The 25,538-nt window shown below is 48.5% G+C and overlaps 2 protein-coding genes across 3 annotated transcripts in view; one reads left to right on the top strand and one right to left on the bottom strand.

Annotated features, from left to right (window-relative positions):
* SLK (STE20 like kinase) overlaps positions 1 to 4,807 on the top strand; it is a 62,927-nt gene extending 58,120 nt beyond the window's left edge. For both annotated transcript variants that reach the window (XM_023206578.3, XM_023206579.3), the window contains one exon: positions 1,137 to 4,807. In XM_023206578.3, the coding sequence (XP_023062346.2) occupies positions 1,137 to 1,283 (147 nt within the window). In that variant the 3' untranslated portion in view covers positions 1,284 to 4,807. The remainder of the gene's footprint in view (positions 1 to 1,136) is intronic.
* A 2,045-nt stretch (positions 4,808 to 6,852) lies between these two features.
* The window catches only part of COL17A1 (collagen type XVII alpha 1 chain), a 55,968-nt gene continuing 37,282 nt past the window's right edge, over positions 6,853 to 25,538 (bottom strand). Inside the window, exons 26-54 of the mRNA XM_023206580.2 lie at positions 25,385 to 25,438; positions 25,159 to 25,194; positions 24,640 to 24,675; positions 23,959 to 24,021; positions 22,659 to 22,694; positions 22,329 to 22,400; positions 21,332 to 21,358; positions 20,354 to 20,389; positions 18,455 to 18,490; positions 18,131 to 18,211; positions 17,044 to 17,079; positions 15,590 to 15,649; positions 15,213 to 15,239; positions 14,856 to 14,888; positions 14,693 to 14,767; positions 14,319 to 14,369; positions 13,662 to 13,784; positions 12,905 to 13,042; positions 12,314 to 12,382; positions 11,761 to 11,901; positions 11,028 to 11,117; positions 10,817 to 10,927; positions 10,175 to 10,321; positions 9,498 to 9,884; positions 8,793 to 8,930; positions 8,462 to 8,524; positions 8,234 to 8,314; positions 7,765 to 7,851; positions 6,853 to 7,154 (exon numbers count right to left, since the gene is read on the bottom strand). Of these exons, the coding sequence (XP_023062348.2) occupies positions 7,796 to 7,851; positions 8,234 to 8,314; positions 8,462 to 8,524; positions 8,793 to 8,930; positions 9,498 to 9,884; positions 10,175 to 10,321; positions 10,817 to 10,927; positions 11,028 to 11,117; positions 11,761 to 11,901; positions 12,314 to 12,382; positions 12,905 to 13,042; positions 13,662 to 13,784; positions 14,319 to 14,369; positions 14,693 to 14,767; positions 14,856 to 14,888; positions 15,213 to 15,239; positions 15,590 to 15,649; positions 17,044 to 17,079; positions 18,131 to 18,211; positions 18,455 to 18,490; positions 20,354 to 20,389; positions 21,332 to 21,358; positions 22,329 to 22,400; positions 22,659 to 22,694; positions 23,959 to 24,021; positions 24,640 to 24,675; positions 25,159 to 25,194; positions 25,385 to 25,438 (2,303 nt within the window). The 3' untranslated portion in view covers positions 6,853 to 7,154; positions 7,765 to 7,795. The remainder of the gene's footprint in view (positions 7,155 to 7,764; positions 7,852 to 8,233; positions 8,315 to 8,461; positions 8,525 to 8,792; positions 8,931 to 9,497; positions 9,885 to 10,174; positions 10,322 to 10,816; positions 10,928 to 11,027; positions 11,118 to 11,760; positions 11,902 to 12,313; positions 12,383 to 12,904; positions 13,043 to 13,661; positions 13,785 to 14,318; positions 14,370 to 14,692; positions 14,768 to 14,855; positions 14,889 to 15,212; positions 15,240 to 15,589; positions 15,650 to 17,043; positions 17,080 to 18,130; positions 18,212 to 18,454; positions 18,491 to 20,353; positions 20,390 to 21,331; positions 21,359 to 22,328; positions 22,401 to 22,658; positions 22,695 to 23,958; positions 24,022 to 24,639; positions 24,676 to 25,158; positions 25,195 to 25,384; positions 25,439 to 25,538) is intronic.

Genomic DNA, 25,538 nt, shown 5'->3' with positions numbered 1-25,538 from the left:
AGCCTTCCTAGTGCCACACCTGAGTCACAGTCACCCTTTCTGGCTTCCTCTCCCACTAGCCACTTTGTTCCCAGTCCATGTTCCAGCCTTGGGTATAATGACCAGTCCTCACACCAGCTCCTCAGCTTCCTGCCTTTGTGCTGTGTTTCAGCTCTGTCTGGCATGCCTTCCCCATATTGCCTATCAAATTCTTATCTTTCCTTCAGCACTAAGCTCATGTTCCACCTCTTTTGAGAACCCCTCCTATATCCTTCCTTCTTTTCCTGTGCTTTGTACCTCTGCAGCACCACTTACCCCTGAATCACTTCTCCACAAAGTCACTGATACCTGTAACAAAATGCCATAAACTGGAGGCTGGGGAGTCTGAGACCAGGGTGTCAACACGGTCACGCTGTGGTGAGGGTTCCAGACTGCTGACTTCTCACTGTGTCCTCACACGGCGGAATAACAGCTCTCTTTAGCCCTCCATGAAGGCACTTATCCCATTTGGAGGGCTCCACCTCATGACCTCATCACCTCTCAGAGGTCCCACCTTCTGTGCATAGTGCCGCACATTAGGGATTAGGTTTTTATATGGATTTGGGGAGCACGGACATTCACATCACAACGGTGCCTCTTGTATTTCTCAAGCACTTACCTTTGCTCTGTATTGTGGGGGTAAAATGGTTCTGGTTTAGATTGTGCCTTTAAACAGCTTATCTTATAGCGTAGTGTGAAAGAAAAGACAGGCGCGTCGCAACTCAAATAACAAGTAGGCAGCGTAAGTGCCATGTGGGAGAAACAGATAATAGTTAATAATAGGTACCATATATTAGAGTGCATAGTATGTGGAAGTACATCATTATCACATTTAGACTTCACATAGCACATTATCCCTATTTTTACAGCAGAGGAATTGAGGAATTAAATGGTTCTCTAATATAGGGAAGGTAAGTAATGGACCTAAATTGTCCATTTATGTGACTGAGCTATAGGGCTCTGCAAAGCTTATGATCTTAAAAAATTGAGCAGGCATGTCTTCTTGAGGATAATATACAAAGAAAGTGTTTTGGACAAGCAGTTTTATATGGACTGTCAGCATAAATTCTATATGTAATACCAGTACATAACAATTTCTTTTTCCCTTTCTTTTTAAGACACTGGAAGAAGAGTTTGCCAGGAAACTACAGGAACAGGAAGTATTCTTTAAAATGACTGGGGAGTCTGAATGCCTTAACCCATCAACACAGAGCCGGATTTCCAAATTTTATCCTATTCCCAGCTTGCATTCCACCGGATCATAACCATGGGAAACACTCTGTGCGTGGGTTTGGCTCCTTCCGTGTGTCATTCTGTTCTCATCTTCTGCCACAGTCTCTGTCAGATAACTCACGAAGACAATCACCTGCCTCACCTTCTAGGTGTTTTCTTTTTTTTTTTTTTTTTTAAAAAAAAAAAAAAAAGCAAAGATGAAGGGAAAACAAACTAAGATAAATGCTAGGCCATGTTGGCAAAGTAGCATCTTGGTGACTAAGGTGACTTTGTATATTCATCTTAAAAATTATGTTCTTTAGACACTGCTACCTGAAAACTGTTGGAGAAATAATGTTTAAAGTTATTTAAGAAAAACTGTTACATCACTAAGTATTAATAAATTCCTTTTACCTGACGTAACTTCTCATTGATGCCTAAATTCTGTAGTTGAAGCTCTGCTGTAGAGCGTTGGGATAATTTTCTTTTGGTGGATCAGCTCTCATAAAAAAGCTATGATTTGCTCAACTATGCTATTGACTCAGTAAATGAATACATGTTTTCTTTAAATAGGAACAACCTCTTTTAAAAGAGAAAAATTATTTCCGTGATTTGTCAAAACGAATTACCTCTTCAGGCATGAGCTAATAATTGAGGGTGCTGATTTTCTTAAGATAGTGCCTGAAACACTACATTTCAGTCAAGTTGTAAGTAGGATTTTCTTTTTGATCAACAGGGACAAAAACATCCTTAGAATTAAACATGGTTGTTTTGGAATTTTTGCTTCTCTTACCATTTGATAGAAATTTTCATCCTAAAACACATATACAAAGTTTGGAAAGATGAAAAAAAGAGGTAGCTTTTAGATTGCAAATTGGAAATGTAAAACTCATGAAACTTAAGCAGTGTAGGTTTAGCTGTCTCTGTTTATTTTCTAAAATAATACCTGAGCTGGTTAAATGATTTCTCTCCATCTTAGCTAATTCTGTTTAAAACTCTGTCAGAGGCCTGCAGGCTGTGAGTTATATTTATAAATATATCTTTGGAAATTAATCTTAAAAGAGGCATTTGTTCAGAATACTTTTTTAAAAGTTTAAATATTTGGGCACATGTCAGAAATTACTTTTCCTTATTTTGAAATGAGGCTACTTATGTCTTGGTTTTATTTTGTTCCATGTTTAAATCATTCACTTTGATTTGAGTGGGAAAAGCCTGAAGCCTTTATCATGTGGTTGCTGATGTGTATAATTATTAATGAAATGTTCACTCCTAGTCCCTTTTGAGGCTTAGAATTTCAACCACGTGTCAGGTCAGACAGTATTATAAACTGTACTTTGCTGTGTGAGACAGCACATTTGTAAATGATGCTTGCTGCCTGCCATTTTCAACCTATTCTCTCTTAAGAGTGCTAGGTACCAAATTGTCAAAGTTTGTTTTTAGTTATATTCCTTTTGAGGCTGGTAAAAAATTTAAATGTAACTTTGTGGGAACCCTGATTCATATTTAGAAAATGTAAAAAATGTCTGTAGCACTTTCTTGCAGTTAATTTGAAAACTTTGGATGCTGAACTTTGTTTTGTCAGTGATTTAGATGATTTAAAAATGCATGTGTGATTTTAATTTTGTAATTGTTTTGACAAGCATAATTTACTTGGACAACTTTGTAGGTAGCCTTAACTTCTGGCCAAGTTTGTTTTTTATATAAATATATATACATATATATATACATGTTATGTATGGTTGTAAATTCATACACTTATTACACGAATGTGTTACTGTATACAAAACGCTTAATGCTTTATTCTCAAATGCTGGGTTGAAAAATGTTTTGAAAGCCTTTTAAAATATATATCTTTATAAAGTAATATTCAGGATGATGATAAAAATCATTTATATTGTTATGATAAAAATGACAGTGTAATGTTGCCCAGTGTATTTAATGATTTATTTGAAGAGGGATTGGGAAGGAACATTTTCAAAACACTTTCTCCTTTGAAATTTTCAGTTTATTGACTTAAAAAATGAATACCTCAGGCAGTAGACATTTTTTTTCCAGTATCATTTAATTGATACCCTGTGTGCTAAATAGTGTGTGGTGCCTGATTAATTTGGTCTGAATATTTGATTCTTTCTGTTCCTTTCAACTTGACATTCACAGTATTGATTCAAGGAGAGGGGCTCAGAGTGGAATGGTTGACGCTGTGGGTAAGGTTGCAGCAACTCTCGATCTCCCTCAAAACTGCCTTTTGGATTCAGTGTTTGTGCTTGAGTTTGCTTTCAAATGTGACCATATTCGTGTGGGTGCAAGACTGTACAGTGACACATATGTAGAGGTAAAGCATTCATTTTAATACGTAAAGTTATAGAAATCTTTTCAAAAAGGGTTTTGTTATAAAGTATGCTGTTTGTACCCATACCAGCCCCACCTCTTTTGAGACCTGTATTCAAATAGATGATCGTGATCTATCTTTGTTGCATGAAGTATAGGTGGGGAGTGGGCAAGGGGCACAGACTTCTTTGAAATGGAAGAGTGCAGTCAAATCTACTCCTGATTCGGCTTTTTGTTGCTGTGACAGAATATGCCATGAAACACATAAAAACTTCTCTGAACGTGCACCCTCATCAGCCACCTCCTCCCCTCTTTCCCTGAGTGTTGTAAACACAGCAGACCTGCACACTTCTGCAGATCCAGCTCCTAGAGCTTGGGGCACCACCTGCCTTTCCTAGTCCTGTCAACAACCATACGGTGTGAATTGCTGAATTAGCTGCTATTCTATGTAGAGTCACATTAAGCTTTTTCTTATCTTTTTCTATGGGGAAGCTATAGGGTGGGTAAGGAAAAAATGTTGAATGCTTTTACTTTGCTGAGAATATTAGAACTCTCTTGTGGCAGGATACAGCAAATTATAATTAAATATAAATTACCAGAACCAGAGCTACCTCTAAGTCATACTTCCTCAAGCACAAAGCTCTCAGGCATATGAGACCCACTTTAACGAAGGGTCTCTGATTTCTTGAGCATCAGCGAGTTTCAGAAGTGACTATTTTTTTGTACTCTTCTAGTTTCCTTGTAACTGTACACTTTTTCCCATTCCACACTGTGCTTAAATAACAAAGACTCTTCTGAGAAGCCAAATTCTTTCCAGGTATTAACTAGAGATATTGTTGATTAAAGAAAATCTAGAACTGAAGTGAAAGAAGAGAGTTCCAGTTCTGATAGTCTTTTGATGAACAGTTCTTTTCTGAGAAATGTTTATAAGAAATGGGGTGATACTTTAAATGCTTTTCTTAAGTTGAAGGCACAACAGTCAATGGCTGTATTGTTGCTGTTCTGTTGCTGACATGTTTCTGATAAAGCTTTAACATTCCTGCTACTAATCTTGGCGGAGAGTGTTTGCCAGGTTTCAGTGTGGGCTGCAGCTTTTTGTGCTCCTTCTCTGGTTTGCAGTGTAATGAGTTCATAAGCTAAATTTTCAAAAATAAGTTTGTTTCAGATTATGCCTCTTGTCTACTTGGGAGCAACATGTCCTTTCAATCATGGGATTGACACATGAAAAATAAAGTTATTTCTTAATCAACTTTGGGAAGCAGTCTTTTGTTGAGAATCTTTGAAACTGGAGTGTCCTGCCTGAGAAACTTTGCAGTTGTTGGTCCTAGTTATACTGCAAAACTTGCAGTCCCCCAGGTCTTCTGACCCTCCCAGAGTTAGTATTCCTAGCTGTCTGTAGTCCACAGCACACACGCAAACACACACACACTCAAATATAGTTTCTAGTGGTAACTTGCTGGGGGTTGTCTTTCAGCATGCAAACCCCTCCTTTGGGAGGTGCTTAAAATATTTCTGTCAGCCTGTGTATATATGTGTATATTTTTAATTTCTTTCCCCCTTGGGATGGATGATTTTTCTCACCAAGCATTTCACAAATCATGTGACATCACTTCTGCAGAAATAATCTCTTCATCATTGATAATGTTCATGCAAGATTCAGTAGACACTAGGCAGCATCACTTGGCACGTGTCCAGCTGGAGGGAGGCATGGAGTGTCATTTTCTAATCTGGGAGCGTTGTGCACTATTGAGCTCATTCTTGACTTAAAAAAAAAAATGAAACAAAAGAGGCTCACATCCATTGCCGTCCAGCTGAGGACATAACCTCATATCTGCCCATCCTCTTTCTGAGTTTTGTCCAGAGAAGGTCGTATGTTTGGACTTATACCCTATTTTACTTGAGCATAAAACACTATGAAGACTTTCAGTATCTTAGGCAAATCTAGTAACAAGGGAAAAACTCCTATGTCTTGATTAATCAAGATAAGGATCACTATTAAAGGGGATATAATACTTGAACCCCTAAAGCTACTTTTTTAAAGGGTCAAAACATCTTTTCCCCCCTTTTTTTGGAAGTTACTTTTAATAAGTGTAAAAGCTACAATTAAAAAGTAAAAAATTCAGCCTTTGGGTAAAAATAATTCTAATGAAAAAAATTATTTAAAAGGCACAATTCCTTTATTATACACAATAGTTTTCATTAGACAGTAAAACTCAAGTTGTTTGAAGTCTAGAGGCTGTATGAACTAATTTTTATTTCATTTTTGTTTTATTTTTTGAGATGGAGTCTTGCTGGCTGGAGTGCAGTGCTGCGTTCTTGGCTCACTGTAACCTCCACCTCCCAGGTTCAAGTGATTCTTCAGCCTGAGCCTCCCGAGTAGCTGGGATCACAGGTGCCCGCCACCACGCCGTTCAATTTTTTTGTATTTTTAATAGAGATGGGGTTTTGCCATGTTGCTCAAGCTGGTCTCGAACTCCTGGGCTTAAGCAATCTGCCCGCCTCGGCCTCCCAAAATTCTGGGATTACAGGCATGAGCCACCGCACCCAGCCTCATTTAAAAAAAAAAAATCTCATTAATTCATAGCAGGCAATTATCTATCAGGATATAATAAAAGGCAAAAAGACCACGTAGAGTGTGTAGTGCTTGACTGGTTGTTGCCGTTAGGGGTTGATACAGAGGAAACAAGTGGAGCATTTTTTATGGGATAATACGAGATACTCAGCAGAGACCTTATGGAAAATAAACAGTCTTTTTAGAACAGTAGTGGTGTAGAAGTAGATGTAATTTAATCCCATTTTTAATTATCCAGCAATTTGAGAGTCACAACTTGTAACAAATTCACAAAGTGGACAAGTATAGTCTGTTCTGAATTGGAGTGTCTGATTTTACTGTACATTTCTTTGGGGCATTTGAGATTTGTACATTTTTCTTTAATAGAAGTTTTATATTCCATATATTACTTACCCTACAATCATAACTCCATTGCCCCAGGATAAAGCACTACCTAATTGCAAATAATCTTCTTGCTCATTTCTTGCATGTTTATTTCAGATAACTTATGCTTAGGGAAAACTTGAATATACTTTGTAAAAATCCCCAGATTAAGTTCATATTTGGCAGGTATCTAAAGATTTGCCTTTAAAGACTTCAGGGATTGAATGAAATACCAGAAGCTGTGCCCCAAAATACAACCACTTTTGCTTTCTTGTGTACAGTGTTAGAGTCAGACCCAATTAACCCAGGCTATTTTTTTTAACGTTTCTTTGGTCAGATGAATCACATTAAACATGATATTAAAAAAGAAAAAATTTAATTGGAAATTTTACAATTGAAATGTTTCATCTTACAGACCACAAACAAATGTTTTTAGACATTGAAAAGTGGTTAAAGACCAACTGCGCCCTGTCCCCCAAGTGCCATTTTCGGAATGCAGAACGGAGGGTGACGTCTTGAGCTGATGCTGTGTCCCCAGCGTCAGGTATTCTGTTTTCCCCCCTCTCCCTTTCTTCCCTCCTTGTCCATTGCCTTTCACCCTTGTTTTTCTGTTTGCTCTGGCCTGGTTCAGTATAACATATCCATGAGCTCTAGCATGGGCCTATGGACAATCATGGCTGCAATCAGACTTTCTAAGCAAATGGGAATGTGATATACATACATGATAACCCTGTCACCTCCTAGAGGGGAAGTGAATTTCTTAATTTTTTTAGTTGCAAGAGTCACTTCTTAGCCAACTGACTACAGAATGCAGAATGAACAGGGGAGGAAGGAGCTGATGATGGCACAGCCTTACAGCAGTAACCAGAACACACCCCCATCAAGTGTCACCTCCAGGAAGGCACCCCATCCCCATCCTCCCTTTTCTGGGCTCGTATTTATGCAAAGCTCTTAAGATTCCTGAGCCAACTTTTATGTAACTGGCTTTCCTAGGCTGGGGCTTGAACTAAGTAAAGAAGCCAAGGAGTTCAGATCTAGATAGCAGAGAAGTAAATCTCATTCTAAAACATTGCAACTACTCTTACTAGAGTCCACCCCATGAAGCTGTTTCAGATTGTGTATCTTTGACTGAATTCTATAAGTATATATTGTTCAGACTAAAACAAATTGTTGCTAGCTAGGTTGGCTATGCTGTCTCAGTAGGACATTGACAGACTCCAGCTTTCACCCTCTGGAGAGCTTGGACCTAAGTGCCATATGCATTATGACACCTGGTCCAGGAGCTGTCCTGCCATGGCTAGCTCATGGCTTGACAGCAATACTTCTTCTCCTTCTCCGCCCAGCATAGACTTGGTCACCTGAAAGTTAGAAGATCGGTAGGAAGTTAAAACATCTTGTGGCCTGTGGGGATCTTGGCTTGGGCAATTATGGCAACTGTGACTACTGCAAAGATGGCTTCAAAGGTGAAATCTTTTGTAAGACTATACATTTATTTAACTTGTTTGCCCCATTTCAACACCAGCTTGGTTCTCCTTTCCTCCCTGCTTTGGCACTCTCCTTTTCTTCCTCACTGTGAATGGGATTGTTATGCAAATTCTGCTTTTGGCAGTGTCTGCCTGGAGTAATTGGCATTTGCCTGAATTTCTCAGGCTTGCTGCGGAACAAATCACCTACTTCTCTACTGAGCGTCAGCCTTGCAGCTCTCCAGAACATGCAAAACACGGAGCAGTCAACACTTACCTTTGTCTCCTTTTTCTCCCTTGTGCCCTCGAGGGCCAGGTGGCCCACGATGGCCTGGTGGCCCAGCAGGGCCCCTGTCACCTGGAAGAACAAATGGGGCATAACTAAGTAATACATGAGTCTGGGGACTTAGGGCACAGGTAGCCGGTGTGGCAGCAGCACAGGAGCTCTTTTCAGTAAGAGGTGGGTGTTACACAGGATCCGGGGACTGGCTCTGCCACCACTTGCCTTTGGGTCCTGGAGTGCCCATCTCTCCTTTTTGCCCAGGGGGTCCTTGAATGGCTCCATAAGCTGCAAAAGCAGGAAACACTGGCCTTAGAGGCTTGATTGCCTGGAAGCTTGGGACAGCAAGTCATTTGTTCAGAGTAACACAGAGAGATAGTGATGGAGTTTGGATATATAAGAGGAAACAAAGTTCATAATTTATAGAATTTGTCTAATTTTGAGCATCTCAAATGTTAATAACTGGAGGTTTCTCATGAGACTAGTGTCTCTGGAGCAGACCCGTGGGAACCTATGCAGTGAGGCAGGTGCTGGGGAAGCAGGTGGATGCCCTTACTTCGGAAGAAGTCCATGAGGTCCGCAGTCACGTTGCTGTAGGCAGAGAAGACCTTGCTGATACCGGGTGGCCCCTGCGGCCCAGGCTGGCCTGGTGGGCCCTGGACAGTGTAGGCCATCCCTTGCAATAGGCCCTGACCTGTAAAACACCAGAGCATGGGCACAGGAAGCAGGGATCGCCCAGCACCCTCTTCAGGAGGAGCACAGTGCTCTCTGAGTATCTAACTCCCAAAGCAGTTGAACTAGATCAAGCCGCAGCAAAGGTGAAGCCCTCCAGCTTCTTTTGTATTCCACTGTGTGACCGGCACAGTTCTCTTCCTGCTGCGGGCCGGCATCAAAAGCTTGTTGACTGTGTAACTGTGCTGTTAAGCTGCACAGGGAAAGGACTCTTAGCCAACATCCTTCTCTCAGCCCCAGCAGAAAAACCAGTGTGGTCATATGACTTATCTGGGACCCGGAGCGAGTTAAGTCTTGGAAAGCAAAGTACAAAGGCCCGGCGTGCTCTGTTCCCCACAGCTCAGGTCCCAGGGCTGGGGCTCCTTGAGCTGAGCGGGCTGAGAACTAGGCTGGGGCTGCCAGTCGCCTCCAGTCCCTGCCTGCCTGATTCTGTCTTCACAGCCTGGGGGTTCCACAAACAAGAAAGCCAGTCTGGAGATGCTCCCACGCTCCTTCCCCCCAGCACCAAGGCCTAAATGTCCCCACTTACGCTGCATGCTCTCTGACACTCTCACAGCCAGCTCATTGTAATCCAGACCTCCAGCAAAGTCAGCCCCAAATAGTCCGCCATTGCCACCATACATGCCGCCTTCTGCTGCTGCCCCATAGCCTCTGCCTGGGCCGGTGTCAGTGCCATAGGGGCCCCCGTCTCCTGTAGCTGCACCAAAGGCACCCCCTGTACCCAGGGAGCCTGTGCCAGCTCCTGTGCCCGTGGAAGAGCTGTAGGAGCTGCCCCGCCTGACAGACGAGCTGTGTGAGGAGGAGCTGCTACCCCGACTGTGGAAGGCATCCGTGGACAGGAGGCGGCTGTCCCCAGGGGGTCCCTGCGGCCCAGGAGGGCCTGGGGGGCCAACAATGAAGCTGCGCACATCAGGACCTGCAGGGTGAGAAGCTGCGTGAGTGGGAGCTCGGATCTCGGTGGAGAGAAAGCCTTGGGAGTTAGGGAGTCTCTCCCAGGGTGTCAATGCCCCTGAGAGGCCGGAAGTGAACTTCAGGGTTCTCGTCCCCAAGTGGCAGAATGCTGGTGTGGAAGGAAACCGGGCTTACCCCACTAGTGGCTCTCATGTGTGGCCTCCCTGTCCCTTTAAGTGCCTCCCTGCCCCACTTTACAGGGAAAAGCAAGGCCTGCGGGGTACCTGGTGGGGCATCACCATCGGAGGCACCTACTTGTGAGGTAGCTGATCAGCTCGCTCCGGAAGCTGTCGCTGTTTTCAGCTGCATAGGTTGCCAGAGCTCCTGAGACACCCGGGGGCCCTCGAGGACCTGGTGGACCAGGAGGTCCTGGAGGGCCTGGGATGAATGACAAACCTGCAGCTGGGCAGAGGGAAGAGAAAGAAAGGTCAGGGTAGTGCTGCGGAGGAAGGTGAATTTCCAGCTTGTGCTGGGGGCGCTGTGGGCCCCACCTGAAAGGAGGGGATAAGGCTGGGCCTCCCGGGTGATGGGAGGAGAGAGGAGCAGGAGGCCAGAGCCTGCTGTTTCCTGGCATCATCCAGGAATGGCTGCCCCCGTCAGGCCCTCCCACTCCCAATTCTCAGCCTCATTCAACTCAGCCCTCCCGTCACTGAGAGGTGGAGCCCCAGGTCGGCCCTAATCACACACCGGGCTGCACCTGGGAAAGCCATTGCTCCCCATCTCTGTTCCTGCCACAGCTGAAGGCCCCTTGCCAGCACATGTGGCGCTCTCCAGGGTCCCGCACCCAGCCCTGTACAGGCTCCAGGAGCACTTGGACTGCCCTTGCTAAAGCCCATGGGAGCCCCCAAGGCCCATGTGCATCCCCTGCCCTGCCCAGCCCACTCCGCAGTGCCCTACTGTGTAAGTAAGACGAGAGGTCCTCCACGCTGATGCTGGACCACACATTGCCTGGGATCCCTGGTGGACCCGGGGGACCTGGGGGTCCAACGATGCCTCTGAATTCAGACCCTGAGACACCAAGGGAGGGCACGGAGTCAGTCCTGGCCTGTGCCAAGGGATTCTGCTTCCTCCCCAACCACTTGGACAGATGTCCCCTGCTGGGCCTTACCTCGCAGCAAGGAGAGGAGCTCCTCATAGGAGGTCCCTGGCAAGCCAGGGGGCCCCGGGGGACCAGGAAGCCCAATGCTGATCCCAGAACCTAGGGATGTGATGGAATCGGATCAGGCAGGGGAAGGCAGATGGAAACACCCTGTCAGAGAGAGGAGGTCGGACACAGAAGAGGTTTGGACAGAAGTGGGGTCCAAGAAAGAGAAGAGATGGTGGCAGGGAGAGAGACAGAGAAGAGGAGCACCAAGGGAGGAGGGGAGGGGCCGGCGGGGCCGGAGAAGCAGGTCCAGGTGCCCGTGTGCTTCATTGTGTGTGTGTGTATGGGAGTGAGTGTATGTGTGAGTACAGGAGTGTGTGTGTGTGTATGGGAGTGTGTGTGTGGGAGTGTGTGTATGGGAGTGTGTGTGTGGGAGTGTGTGTATGGGAATGAGTGTGTGTGTGTGTGTGTGAGAGTGTGTGTGTGTGTGTGGGAGTGTGTGTGTGTGTGAGAGAGAGAGTTGTATGTAGACGGCACACGAGACAGTGCCTGGGACCTCCGTTTTGGCTTTCCTTGCCATGCTTCTTGACCTGCTCCAGGCTTACAGGTTTGAACAGCTCTGAGCACTGCTCATTGCTGGGGTTGGTGCAGCCTGGCAGGGGGGGGTCAGTGGGGCAATCACAGGGAAGTTTACGCTGGGAGTCCTCATCCCAGTCATCCCAGGCCCTTCCTAACCAACCCTCCTGCAGACACTTACTCGACATGTAGCTGAGAATGCGACTACTCAGCTCTGCGTAGTCCAAAGACAGGAGGGACCCATCTCCACTGGCTCCTGGTGGCCCTGGCGGACCCTGAGGGCCCATCAGGTACTGACGCAGGTACTGACGCACGTCATCCCCTGGAGAGGAGAGGATGCAGTAGCAGGACCCACCCAGGACATGGGGGTCCCACCCATGGTCCAGCCACAGCCTGGGTTCCCCTACACAAACTGGCTCCGGCATGACATTTGTGAGTTCTGGGTCTGCAGGCCCACAGTGTTCAGGGGGGACACCAGCAAGCTGCCAGGTTCCTGAAGGGACACCTGCCAGCTTGCCTGGCATGGGGGCTTAGGAGGACATATCCTGCCCCCTTTCCAGCCGGTTTGCTGACTCAGCAAGCAGATCAGCGCAGTAAGTGGCTCTTTGTCTAAAGGACTCTGCCTACCTCTTGTAGCCCTCCCCAGGCTCAGACAAGGACAAGGTTTGCCTGACGAGTGAGGCCAGGAGAAAGCAAAGATAGTCCCACTCTCGATCCCCCAACAGGTGACTCACGCTGCAGCACAGCCAGGATGTCTTCAGAAGAGATGGAGGACGAGAACAAGCCGACGTTGTACCCCGAAGCTGTCGGGAAGAAAACCTCAGGTTACCTGCTTAGCAGGTACTGAAGCAACACTCTCATTATTCCAGAATCTGAAAGGCCCGGTCCCCGAGCTGTCTGTCTTTGGGGGAAATGGATGAATGGAGTATTATGAGGGTATTTTGAAAGCATAACAAAGTCAAATATTGTTTTGGGAATTTTTTTTTTTTTGGTAAGAAAGGAAGTTTACTTTCAAGAACATGCTTTAGCCTAATGCCTGCCAGATGCTGCCAAGCTTCATGCACAGGTAGGAAGAACCTATAATTAGGAACACATTAGTCGATTGCAGGACGGCTCACTCGGTGGCTCTCTAGTGTGGCCGCCCTGAATCTGGACAGACTCTTGTTGACACTGTATCCCAGTGGCCCAATTATTAGGAATTCAGAATTAAAACTCATATTCCAGAGAAAGGCAAAGCAAACAGCAAATGAGGAGATGAGGCTCTGGGAGCAAAAGCAGAGGCACAGGAGGAAGGTGCCAGGTGCAGGGCATGGGGAAAGGCTTACTCCGTAAGTAGCTCACAACGTGGTTTGCCAGCTCTGAGTAGTTGAAAGTCTCGCCTGTGATGGTGGTGACAGGTCCTGGGGGACCAGGTGGGCCTGGGGGACCTTGAACTCCAGATAGGTAAGACCTAATACTGTCACCTGCCAACCAAGGAACAAAGCAAAGTCAAGACTGTCCCAAGAGGACATGTTCTCCCCACAGAGGTGACCTGAAGCACATGATAACATGCCTGCCCCGCCCCACACATGGGCACAAGGCTGGGCCAGGAGGAAGCCTAGACTCCCCGTCACTGTTGTTCCCTTAATTACAGATGGAGAAACTGAGGCAGAGGCCTGCGCTGGGTCAAGTGGCCCATGAGGGCTGTGGGCCAGCAAGACTCCAGCCAGCCACCCATTTGACAAATGAGTACATGCAGGGTGTGGTGTGAAAGCGAGTGTGTGCATGGGAATGAGCGCGCGCGCCAGCCTCCTCCCAGGGTGTGGGCGAGGGTGAGGTTGTGTCGGGGGCAGCTATGAGAAGGCTGGTGTTGGGGAGCTCACAGGCCTGTAGGCCTGGCTCTGCAGGGGGAAGACCCGGGCCTGGACACACACACTGTTTTCCTCAATGCGCACACGCGCGCTCACACACACACACTCTCCCACTGCCTGACATCGTCCCATGTCTCTTAGCGTCATTTCTGTGATGATACCACAGCTCCCTTGCACAGAGACTGTATCTCCGTGTTCTTGTCCCCACGGCTTGGGGCGGCTGGCCACTCACTCTGCATATACTCAGAGATGTACTGCTGAATCTCCCGGCCAGAGCTGCTGAGAGAGCCCGGAGGCCCAGGGAGCCCAGGGGGCCCTGGAGGGCCTGACACATACGTGGTGCTTGATGATCCCCCTGCAGCAAAGAGAAAGTGTCCTGTGTCGGTTTCTCCACCCTACGGTCAGACAAACGGGCCCAGGAATAGCTTCCATGGTGTGAGGAGGGAGGGTCTTCTCAGGGGGAGAAATAGGATAGTGGCAAGGTGAAGGATCCCCGAGAAGAGAAGAAAGGAGAGCCTGTAGCAGCCACTGTCTGAAAGTGGCACGGAGCTAGGAAGCTGCCCCAGGCTGAACTACCCTTTCCTTCCGCAACCTGCTGAAGGACCCCCAACGTGGCATCCCCCTTCTCTCCACTCCCCAGAACCCAGGGTCTTCTGTTCTCCATCATGTGGAGTCTGCATTGTTAGTTATCATTATATGTGCCTGGGTCCTTCTCCTCAACCCAGTATCTCGTAACCTCCTTAAAGGCAGCTCATAGGTCCTAGCACATGGAGATAGTCAACAATCAATCATGGAGAAATGAATGAACGAATAGAGCAACATCCTCATTGGAATGATCAGCCTTCACCAGAGGAAGCGGAGAGGAACTTTGGTCACTTTCAGTTCTTACCTTCAGAAGGACCACTAGGAATGCCAAGAGCCCCTGGGACACCTGGATCACCTGCAATCCAAAATGAGAAGTTTGCATCACCTCCTCCAGGAAGCCTTCCCTGGTTAAGCCAAACCACACTTATTAGTGTGTGTCTCAACAATTGTCCCATGGCTCTTGGCCTCATTTTTGTAATAATACCACAGCTCCCTTGCATGGAGGCTATATCTTCATGTCCTTGTCCCTTCCTCCCTCTGGCCTTTCCTTCCTCCAGCCTCTTCTCTCTCCCAAGACTTTACACTGATAAGTACTTGCTGCCATCTCTTCAGGCTCTGGGCTGTGGGCGCCAGGCTCACCCCTACTCCTCACCACCTTCTCGCTGCTCCTTCACTGACCTTTGTCACCTTTGGGTCCCTGGGGGCCAGGTGGGCCTGGTGGTCCCTGAAGGTTGAGTCCGAAAGAACTGGACCCTGGAAGCCAACAACACACACAATGTGGTCAGCCAGGGTTCGGACAGGCTCTGGCCAGAGCCAGAACGGGGCAGGGCTCAGCCCTTACCTGAGGTTGAGAAACCTGGGAGGCCTTGCTCGCCTGAGGAACACATCAAGAGAGGGTCAGTCAGTCTCATTTTTCTCACCCACTAACAGCCCCGTAGAGCCTCCCCAAGATCCATGATTGCTGGGGCTGCATTGCCCTTTGGGCAGTACCTAGAGATGCCACACACACACACACACACACACACACACACACTTGCACTACACCCATGCACATACTCAACCATTCCTAGAGACATGCTGCTCTACTCTTGCTTATTTGCACCACGTGACTTTCTGTCAAGCTCAAAGCTCTTGGAAGGTGAGTTTTTGCCACCCCCACCCCTACCCCAGGTTTTGTTTGATGCCAGCTCTACCGTACCTTGGTGTCCTCTGGGGCCTGGGGGACCTGAGGGAAAAAGGCAGAGAGCTATGAGACAGGTACCAGCCAGGTGTTGTGGTTTCAGTGGACCCATGGAGGAGGGGATAGGGGTTCCAATGCTGGAGCAGATATAGAACTTGGGGTTCCTTGTGCCTCTCCTCTCACTAGGCCAATGTTGGGTGGCTATCCTTTGTAGAGTTTCTGACTGTTGTGCGTCCCCGCTACCTTTGCTCCAGGCTGCTGAGCTCCCAGTGGGATAAGGCAGAAGGATGCAAAAATGCCCCAGCTCCTTCAGCTTCATCCAAACCCTCCTGGCAACCAGCAGGTAAACAGAGGACACATACTGGCTTCTGGGTTCCCTGATACATTGTTCTCACCTTGGTCTCCCTTGGGACCTGGGGGGCCAGGTGGGCCTGGAGGGCCAGAGAGGAAGGTTTCTGCAGAAGAAAGACATAGTTTGAGTATGGACACTGATGTTTGTGAGAAAGCAGCACTTAGCACAGCACCTGACGACATAGATGCTCAATCAATACTTGTCAAATGGATGGATGGGTGGGTGGATGGATGAATGGGTGGGTGTATGAGTGGGTGGATGGATGGATGGATGGATGGATGGATGGATAGGGGGATGGATAGGTGGATGGGTAGATGGGTGGGTAAATGGATGGGTGGATGGATTTTCCACTAGGAACAGGTTCTGGCCTAATGCTTGTTTTAAAGTTATTTCCATAAGTTTCTATGTTGTACTGTCAGCACTTATTTCATGTGCATGGATCCTGCCTACTTTATCAGACCTGGGCTCCCCAAGGATAGGAACCAGGTCTCCCTGGTTAGGCCAGAAGCTCCCCAAGGGCAGAGCTGGTTCCCTCCCTCAGGCCAGACTACCAGGGTGGTTGGGTTGACATGGTTATTCCCTCCATGTGTAGCAAGCAGGAAGATTATATAAACACATCCCCATGCAAGTCAGGAGCAGGAAGCCTGGTGAGTAGGTTGTGGCCACAAGGCTACAGCCACAGTTCATGGCAGGACAAGGGCTGAAGTAGAGAACAGGTGTGACTTGACTCCCTGACAAGAGGGGAGGCCCTGTGTCATGGCACAGGAACCTGCAGCACCTCATCTGCTAAGGGTGCTCCCTCACTCAGAGGCAGGGCAGGACCATAGTCAAGCTCCCCGACAGCTGATAAGAGCATGTGGAATGACGGGGATACATTGGATTTTGATGTCAGAAAGTCTGAGTTCAAACCCCTGCTCCCACAGGTCTAGCTGGTGACTTTGGGCAAGTTCTCAACCTCTTTCAGCCTCAGTTTCCTCCTCTGTAAACCAAGGTCAAAAAGATCTACATCACAGGGGTGTTGGGAAGACTCGGTGAAACACTGAAGACCAAGCTCCTAACACAGTGATAGCTCAGAGTGAGCGCCGGACCGGGTGGGCTGAAGCTGTTCTGCACTCCAGATGTCCAGGTGGGAGGTCCGGCAGTCTCCACCTGGGCTCCTTAAAGGACCTGGGAGTCAGTCCTCTCAGCCTAGGCCTGTGGCCAAGAACCCACAGACCCTTGTCATTGCTCCCTGGGTCAGTGGTGCACTCCTGCCAGATACTCATCTTCAAGGCCAAGTCTGCCCCTGGTCCTCTTGGACTCCCAGAACTTCTATGACAGCTGCCCCAAGCTCCAGGGAATCAGCTTGCAAGACCCCGGTGAAGAGCCCTGGCCATCTCCTCCTTTTCCAAAACACACCTTTCACGTCATCTAGAACAGAGGGGCCCATGTCCACCCTAAGAGGAAAGTCCCCCCGACTTGGCCCATCGCCTTGCGTTCTTGCAGGGTGTGACATACCTTGCGGTCCTGGGAGACCAGCTGGGCCGGCAGGGCCTGGAAATGGGGTTGAGGAAGAAAAGGCAAAATCACGCGTGTAGGGTCATAGGAAGAACTAAAGGCATAATTCCTCCCAAGGCATGGAACAGAGACCCAAAGAGGCCACCTTGCTTATTTGAGAGCAATAAGCAATTTGAGACCAGCTCTGTGGTCCAGTTGCGTGAGAACATCTCTGACAGGTACGAGGACCCCGGGGCAGGCAGGACTGCCCTCTCTGCTGCTTTCCTGTAATGCTTAGGGACTTCTACATGCCTCTACGTATTCCTTCTCACTGCAGCTTGTCAGGAGGGAAGGCTGGTACATCCTGGCATTGGTTGTGATAAGTTGTGCACTTCATTTGTACACACAAATTTAAAATAATTAAAAATACATATAACAAAAAGGCACTTTGGAAAGGTAGGAAACAAATTGTCCATAACTCTTCAATTTGTGGGCATTTTGTTTTATTTTCTTCCAGCATTTTTTCTTTTTTGCATCTTGTAAAAATACAGTTTAAACCACAGAGCAGGCATTATTGAGTGTTCTGCTCTCTCAGTAAATATTTGTTTTATCTCCTAACAACTTTGTTCCGAAGTTTTCATATTTTTGTCACCATCCCATTTGGGGATATTTTCTTCAAATAGATACCTAGCATTTTTGTTGCCCTGGATGCAGAATATCAAATCGTTTTCCAGGAGGAAACAAAGGGTTCAAGGACTGGGTCTTCTGACTGGCCACAGGCTCTGGAGGTAGACTGACCTGGGCCAAATCTTTTGTCCTGCTGCTTATTGGCCGTGGGACCTTGGGCAAGCCATTTACCTGCTCCAAGCCTCAAGCTTCCCCTTCTGTAAATGCTGAGAGCACATTCGCCTCCTATGCTGTGAAGTAGGATAACTGATCTACTTCACTGTCTGAGAATGCAAGAGTTTGCTTTTCTCAGGCCAAACTCCTTATTCTGTTTACCAGATTCAGTTCCTGCCCTGGGTTTCAGGATCTGAACAAATAGGGCTAGAGTCACTACCACCAAGACCTACTGCTGATTTGGGGCAAAGCAAGAAAACAGACTGACCTGGGGCACCTGGAGGTCCTGGGGGTCCCATGGCTCCGGGAGGCCCTGGGGGCCCTGGGACAGTAAGCATTGACGACCCGTCTGAAAGCAGAAGGCACATGGAACATTGAGCCTTACTCTTCTCACTCAGAGGTGCTGGGACTCGAGCCAGGCTGTGGTGGACAGCCTGGCATCTCTTCTTCTCATCACTGCTAAATTTCCCTCCTCCCCCTCTACTGATCCAAAAAGCTGCCTGCCACATCCTGCCCAGAACACTGCAGAGCCAAGGTAGGTGCCCAGGATAAGAAAGACACAGAAAGGAGGGTCTCTCTAGGACCTGCCTACCTGAAGTCACGACCTTGCCTGGAGCTCCTGGTTCACCTAGAAAGAGAGGAAAAGGCCGAGAGTGGTTGTTCTGAAGATCAATTAGTGGCTCAATAAGCCATTTTCAAGGCTTCTGATTGCTTTTGGGACCCACTTCTGGGCCTCTCAGCCTCAGGCTAAAGGCATTTTAATGAACTGAAGGCAGGCAAGCAAGATGCATTAAGTCCCAGTCTTTCAGCCGGAGCCCCTGGAGGCCAGAGCATCCATCTTCATTCAGAGAAGTGGCTTCACTTGAGGATGCAGAAAGCTTGCCTTTCAGTGAGCCCAGAATGAGGCTGACTGGAGAGTCCTTCACGCTCCCACATTCCACCACTCTGCCTGGGAATCGCCTTAGGTGGGAAAATTACTCAAAGGTCAAAGGACAGAGGCAATGAGCCTCCCAGGTAGAGCAGGGTTCCCAGAGTGCTCTGTGGGACAGTTGTAGGGGCTGTGCAGGATTAAATGGGGCTCTGCAGTGGGTAAGTCTGAGAAGGTATGAGTTATATAAAGGTTAACAAGATCTCTTTTCTGCCTTGTGTCTCAGAGCATTGAAAATGCAAGTGTGCATGGAGGACTTTTGAGAAGAAGACATTCCCAAACGTATCAGCTAGATGCAGTGCTGAGAACTGACACTTCATGGACTCACTTGGGGAAACCATTCTTTAGGGGCCCCTTTTTTTCATTTCCCAAGTTCTGTGAGCAATTCATTCATTCACACAATGAAAGGAGACTATTGCTGTCTCCCAAAGGGAAAGCAGAGGGATGGTCTCTGCTCACCATCCTTCAGCCAGGGCTCATGAACAAGACAGGAGAAGCACTTGAGTTTGTTTTGCTGGGATACAATCCAACGTTAGGTAAAAAGGCCCTCTTGTGCATGTTGTCCAGTCAGGGTCTGAACTCCCCCTTGGACAGGAAGTCACGGGCCCTCAAAAAGGGAGGGTTTCTGTTATCCTTGGGAATTCCAAAACCTACGAGACTCTTACAAAAGGTACCATCCATTTGTGAACAGATCCATGGACCTAGTGTGGTCTGCCTGGGATCCATAAACTCAGTATCATTATTTTGGAATTACATTTAGTGAGCCCTAAAGAACTCCTTGGCCCAATCAGTCCCTGGAAATGATTTCTGGAAAGTGGTTATTTTAGGGTCCCACCAAGAGTGACAGTGACTGCTCATGACAGAGCATGGCTCGATAGAATGTCAAAGTTCAGGAGCGTGTTGGGGTCACAGGAACAGAAGGAGAAAGACCGTCCCTGAGCACTGTGGATCCCTGAACTTGCTCGGGGTTGAGGTCTGATAGGCAGAACTGGACAAGAGGGTCACTGTGTGTATAGGCATCACCACATTGCCCCAGTCAGACCCCTGAGGATGAGCTCCCCTCTGAGTACCCCGACTTGCCCTCTCAGTAGCATCTTAACACTCCTCTCTGCCTGTACTAAAGCCACCTCTCAGGAAGGGTCTGATGTACTGATTCACACTAAGGCTGATGTGAATGATAAGGGCAAAGGGAGCTCCTGCCCCAGGGGAACAGACTTGTTAGGAGGGGACCAAGCCTACATACCAGGGGGATGAAGCACTAATGGGGGCATTTAGAGGCAAAACAGGGCATGGAAAGGCTCTGGGGAGGGCAGTGTCCTTCCAGAACCTCCCGCAAGGCTCAGGTTGGTGGGGTGGGGAGGTGTTTGGGGAGAGGTGGGGCTTGAGGACTCAGGGCTTGGTTCACAAATCCCTGGGCTCCCAGCCTCATAGCCCTCTGCTGGAACCACTAGATGCCACTGTTGATCCAGGCTCTGGCCAGAGAAAGGCCTCTTTCTGTCCATCCCTTCCTTCCACAAAAATGGCCAGTGAAAAGAAAGAAATCTCATTTGGAAATTCGCTTACCTTTTATTCCTGGTCGGCCAGGGGTACCGGGAAGTCCTGATGTGATTAGAACAAATAAGTCAGGATGATGAAGGCCCAGCAGTTCCAGACACTCTTCGGTAGTAACTAGTGCTCTGTCACTCAGCACAGCCACACTGCTGATTGAAACCCTGGGACGTACCAGCTTTGCCTTCCGCCTTAGTCTAGACAGCCCCTGGGGAACCTCTTGCTCTGAGCCCTTGTCCCTCTTTGGGAAATGGGGCAACAGCGTGACTTGGAGCAGGCAGAGGCCCATGGGCTTAGCTTTGGAGGGGTTCCATCCCTTGGGGTAATGAGCCCCCTGGAGCCTGCAGAGCAGCCTCTGTCTCCCCTCTCCCCTGCAGGGGAGGGGCTGGGTTTCCTGTGTCCAATGCAGCATCACCCTCTTGCCTTTAACCACTGAACTCCTCTGTGAGAGCATCGGAAGCATGTACCTATGCATTCAACTGCTGGGGGGCTGCTGCCTGATTTCATTTTCAATCTTTGCCTAATTTCTTTCAGGAAATTAGGGGATGGGTGTAGTAATATGGGGGCACAATGGTCCAACTACAGGACAGGCTTTAACACTGAGGCTGTCCCAGAGAAACTGGACTTTCCTGAACAAGGGTGAGCGCCCATGTGCTGCCATGCCAGTGGGGGAACTTGGGCCTCTGGAATAACAGCTCTCCTGGCTAGCAGCAGCTCTGCTATGAGCTTGGGGTTCCTCTCAGATTCCTGCACCTGAGGGGAACAGGGCACAGGCAGATAGAATTGGTACACAATCTAATCTCATTTCTACGAGACTGGTGTTCTAGATTGTTCTGTGTCTATTTTTCCTTCCTAAGGTGCTTCCCAAGACTCACAGTGAAAGAGAGTGTGTGCCAGGGAGTTGGCAGAGGAGCGGAAACTCTGGTGACTGCAGGAAAAGCCCTGGCCCAAGCAGTTACCCCAGGAGAAGGTAGGAGTGATCCAGCGACTCACCCTGAGGTCCCTGGGGTCCTATGAGACCTGCAGAAAATCAGACACAAGAGGGAACAGTTGAAGGGTTGAGGCCATCCCTGGTAGCCACACCCACACCTGCACAAACCGGTGGACATTGCAGTGGAAGGGTCAGTGGGAAGGACATGTCTTTTGCCGGGGCAGCCAGCATCCATGGACCTCTTAGCTCTGGATGGAGAGCAGTTCTTTGGGCTTTGCAGTGAAGCAACCCACTGCTTTCTCAGGCAATGGTGCTGAGCCTATTAGGGTTCACAGACCCTTTTGGAATCTGAGGACAGCCACAAACCCAGAATGCTCAACACTCATGGATCCCAGTGCTGCCCCAGGTTCCCCCTCTATAGCTCCTGTCTGGGCACCCACCAAAGGAGACTGAGGAGGCCCCTATACTCTCAGAGGCCCCTGACGAATGCCCACCCGCCTTGACCACACAACTTTCTTGGCTGGTTTTCATTTGTTCTTCCTGCAGCCCTGAGAAGTTTGCTCTTTGCTCTCGGTGGAGACTCTAACGATGGCTTCCTCCTCGGCCTGGTGGGTGTTGGTGAGGGCCCAGTACAGTCCCAGGAGAGGAGGACAAGAGGGGAAGGGCTCAGAGGAGCAAGATAGTGAGGTGACCTTCAAGTCTGCAGTTTTTAGAGCGTCCTTGCCCCTTTCTAGAACTCCTTGTATTCAGGCATTAATCCCACTCTTCTGAATTGCCAGACTTAGTTACCCAGAGGTGCCAGGGCCTACGGCCACGGCACACAAAACAACCTAACACTACGGCAGTTCCCTGCCGAGCTGCTGGAGGAAAACGGGATAAGGCACACATGGGTGCATTTGTACACACCTGCAAGAACACACACACAACCATGCACATATACACCCCTTCCCTCACAACCTGCACACCTGTGCATGCACACGCACACACATGCCTACATCCACACACACAAAGCACACACACACTAAGCAGGGCCATGGCTCCCTCTTCCGGCTCTGTTACCTGGCTTTCCTGGGTCTCCAGAAGGTCCTGGTGGGCCACGGATTCCAGGCATCCCTGTAAGACCTTGTTCACCTACAGAGAGAATGGCCAACATGGAAGTGTTTACATTTAGGAAAAGCTAAACTGGTCATCACATCTGAGCTGATAGTTTCTGAGAGTTTTCCTAATGGACTTGCTGGCAGGTGGGAAGGAGAAGGGGAACAGAACTGGACACTGCACACTTCCACATGCTGTACGCTCCTCTGCACTATGGTTAAGGGGACTGAGGGCTGCATGCTGGAACATGGGCTGCGATGGGAGTGAGGCTGGGGCAGCAGATCAGTGACCAACCTCTTGGGCCTTGGTGTCCGTCTGGGCCAGCAGGACCTGGTAAAGTAGAAGCAAGGTCTCTCAGTTGCTCCTGGAGTGATTTCTGCGATTCCTCCCTCTCCTGTCCCAGTGTCCTTGAAGCACATTGTCTCCCAGCAGCCCACGCAGCCATCAGCCACAGGACAGCCTTGTCTGTCACACTCTCTGGATACAGTACTCTCCCTGCCCCTTCTCCTAAACCAGCAATTGTCTCTTTTCCTGTTGAGAATTGTTCGGTGCCTTCCCATTGCATCTCAAGAGGCTTGATGCTCAATGCTTGTCGTATTTACTCGAGGGCCTAGAAGTCAAGGTCCTCCACGTTCTTGTCTCCTCTGCTCTAGGCATTATTTATTGTAACCTCTCTCCAAAACGGTGGCCTTCTGGGACCATATCTTGCTCTTTCCCGTTTCTTTGTCTTTCCCTGCTCATGCCGTCAACCCTGCATGGAATTTTCCAAACTGGTCATGATTAAAATCTTTCTAACTTTTGGGACCACTTGAAATGCCCCCTCCTCCATCCTTCCTGTTGGAAAAAAATCTCTCCTTTGTATCCTCACAGTACTCTGTACCTCGCATGACACTTGTCACCTCGTGCAAGCCTTATCTACCCTTGAGGGAAGTAAAGCATCTCACTTGCCTAGCAGTATCAGCACTAACAGCTGGGTAACTGAACGAGCGTGCAGATGCTTCATCTCCACAGGTGAGGTTTAGACCCTTCTTGGGTTTGATCCTCAACGCTGGCCTTTTTTTTTAGAAATGGATTCTTGCTCTCTCACTCAGACTGTAGTGCAATAGTATAATCATAGCTCACTGAGCCTCCAACTCCTGGGTTCAAGCGATCATCCTGAGTCCCTGGGATTACAGGCGTGAATCACTGCACCCGGCTACCTCTGAGATTCTTGGTCAGTTTCTGCAGCCAGGCTGACAGGCACCCCTGGTGAGCAAAAGGGTAAAAACCTGGATTTGGCCATGAGACTAGCCCTGGGATTCCTGGAGCACTTGAGGTTCCTAAGGACTTCAACACTATCTTCCCCAGGGGAGTGGGGAGCTCACAGGCAGCTACAAGGCCTCTCCCAAAGTGGAAAGAAACCCACAGAGGTACCTGCAGGTCTCTGAGCCCCAGAAAGGATGCCCAGACACAGAAATGACTGGTCAAGGGAGACTCTACCAGGGGTGGGCAGATTAGAGAGCAGGAGAGGCAGTTCTAGAAGACGGATCTCTCCAGGGTCGTGGTGACCCCTCAAATGGGGAACTCACTGAATCCATTCCTTTGGAACACTTACCCATTGCTCCTTTAGCCCCGGGCTCACCAACAGCACCAGGCAAACCTCTCATGCCAGGCTCGCCTGCAACGGACAAAGAACTAGCTGGTTGGACACTTGCAAGCTGTGTATGCTTCAACAATAGTAGTCTGCTCCCTCCTCCAAGAGGTCAAAGAGGCAGCTTCTGCTTTGATTCCAAGGTCAGGGCCACTTGGTACCCCTGGGCAGTGGCATGGACCCACCCAGAAACCACACCTAATCAGAACCATGGGCATGTACATCAGTCTTATTTCCTTGGAAACTGAAAACCACCCCTTAAGTCACAGCTCTATTACTATCAATTTCCTTTATAATCACGCCAGTTGGCAGGAGGTCAGTGGTTGAGAGGATACCAGTGGTGCAAACTTCCTGCTGCTTCGGGAAGAGCTTAATATTCTCAACTGTATTCCCCAAAATTATCAGAGACAACCCTACACTTTCTTTTTTGCTCCAAACATTTACTGTTTGGACTATACATCTGGATACCTCCGTATCCTCCATTCCAGGCTTTATTTTCTCATCTTGTGTTTTTTCTAGATCACAAGTTCCCTGAAGGGTTTCAAACAGATTCGGTCTCTTACTTCTGGATTTTTTCCAACCTAGTGACTGATGGATTTACAAAAGTCATGGATGGATTAAAGGAGATTCCCATGACAGACTGACCTGTGAGGCCTCGAGGTCCTTTCTCACCCTGGTCACCTAAAACAAGGGGGAGGCGGAGAAAGCCACAGCTGTGAGCAAGGAAAACACCCTCACCCAGTAACAGGCCCCGGCTGTGGGACAGTTCTCGCTGTACTGTGAGCTCCTGTCAGCGGGTGTCGGTGAGGACACAGCATTAATGCAGCCAAAGGCGCACATCTGATCTTTGGCAGAGTCAGTTCCCCCCACAGACTGAACCCCCAGCCCCTGCTGTTGCACAAATTGGTGCCATGGACACAAGAGGTCAGACGCCTTGGAATGCTGTGTCTTCACCACCCCGAGAACCATTCACCACCCCAGAATTCAATGTGACATTAGTGCTTTGTTTCCCTTCTTTGTGCCCCAGGTTCCCTGAGAGTTTGGATGAGAATGAGATCTTGGTCCAGGTCCTGTGCACCCTCAGACCCTGTAGTGAGGGTCCCATCTGGGCTCCCAGGAGTGAGGCAGGCCCTGGTAATGACTGAGCAGCAGTGAGTGGCATACCTTTGGGTCCTGGTGGTCCCATCGGTCCTTTGTCACCTAAAAAGGAAATGGACAACTTGGTGTAAAATGCCCTACAGGGGACAACCAGGAAGGGGCAATGTCTGTCTCTGAAGACAGGCTCCCCAATCCTGACTTCTCCTTTCCCTCTTGCACTTGTCAGCCTACATAGGCTGTGGGTTGTGTCCATCAGATCCTCACTGTCCCCCCAGGCCTCCCTCCAGCTTACCTTTGACACCAGGAAGTCCCACTTCACCTCGGAGCCCTTGGAGACCTACAGGACCTGCCCAGCAGAAGAAACCATGCACACAGATGAGTCTCCCTAGCTTTGGAATGATGAGACTTGTATGCACGCACATGCACACATCCTTTTTTTTTTTTTT

This window comes from Piliocolobus tephrosceles, chromosome 9, assembly GCF_002776525.5.
Source record: "Piliocolobus tephrosceles isolate RC106 chromosome 9, ASM277652v3, whole genome shotgun sequence".
Classification (NCBI taxonomy): domain Eukaryota; kingdom Metazoa; phylum Chordata; class Mammalia; order Primates; family Cercopithecidae; genus Piliocolobus; species Piliocolobus tephrosceles.
This window is presented reverse-complemented; position numbering and strand designations above follow the sequence as displayed.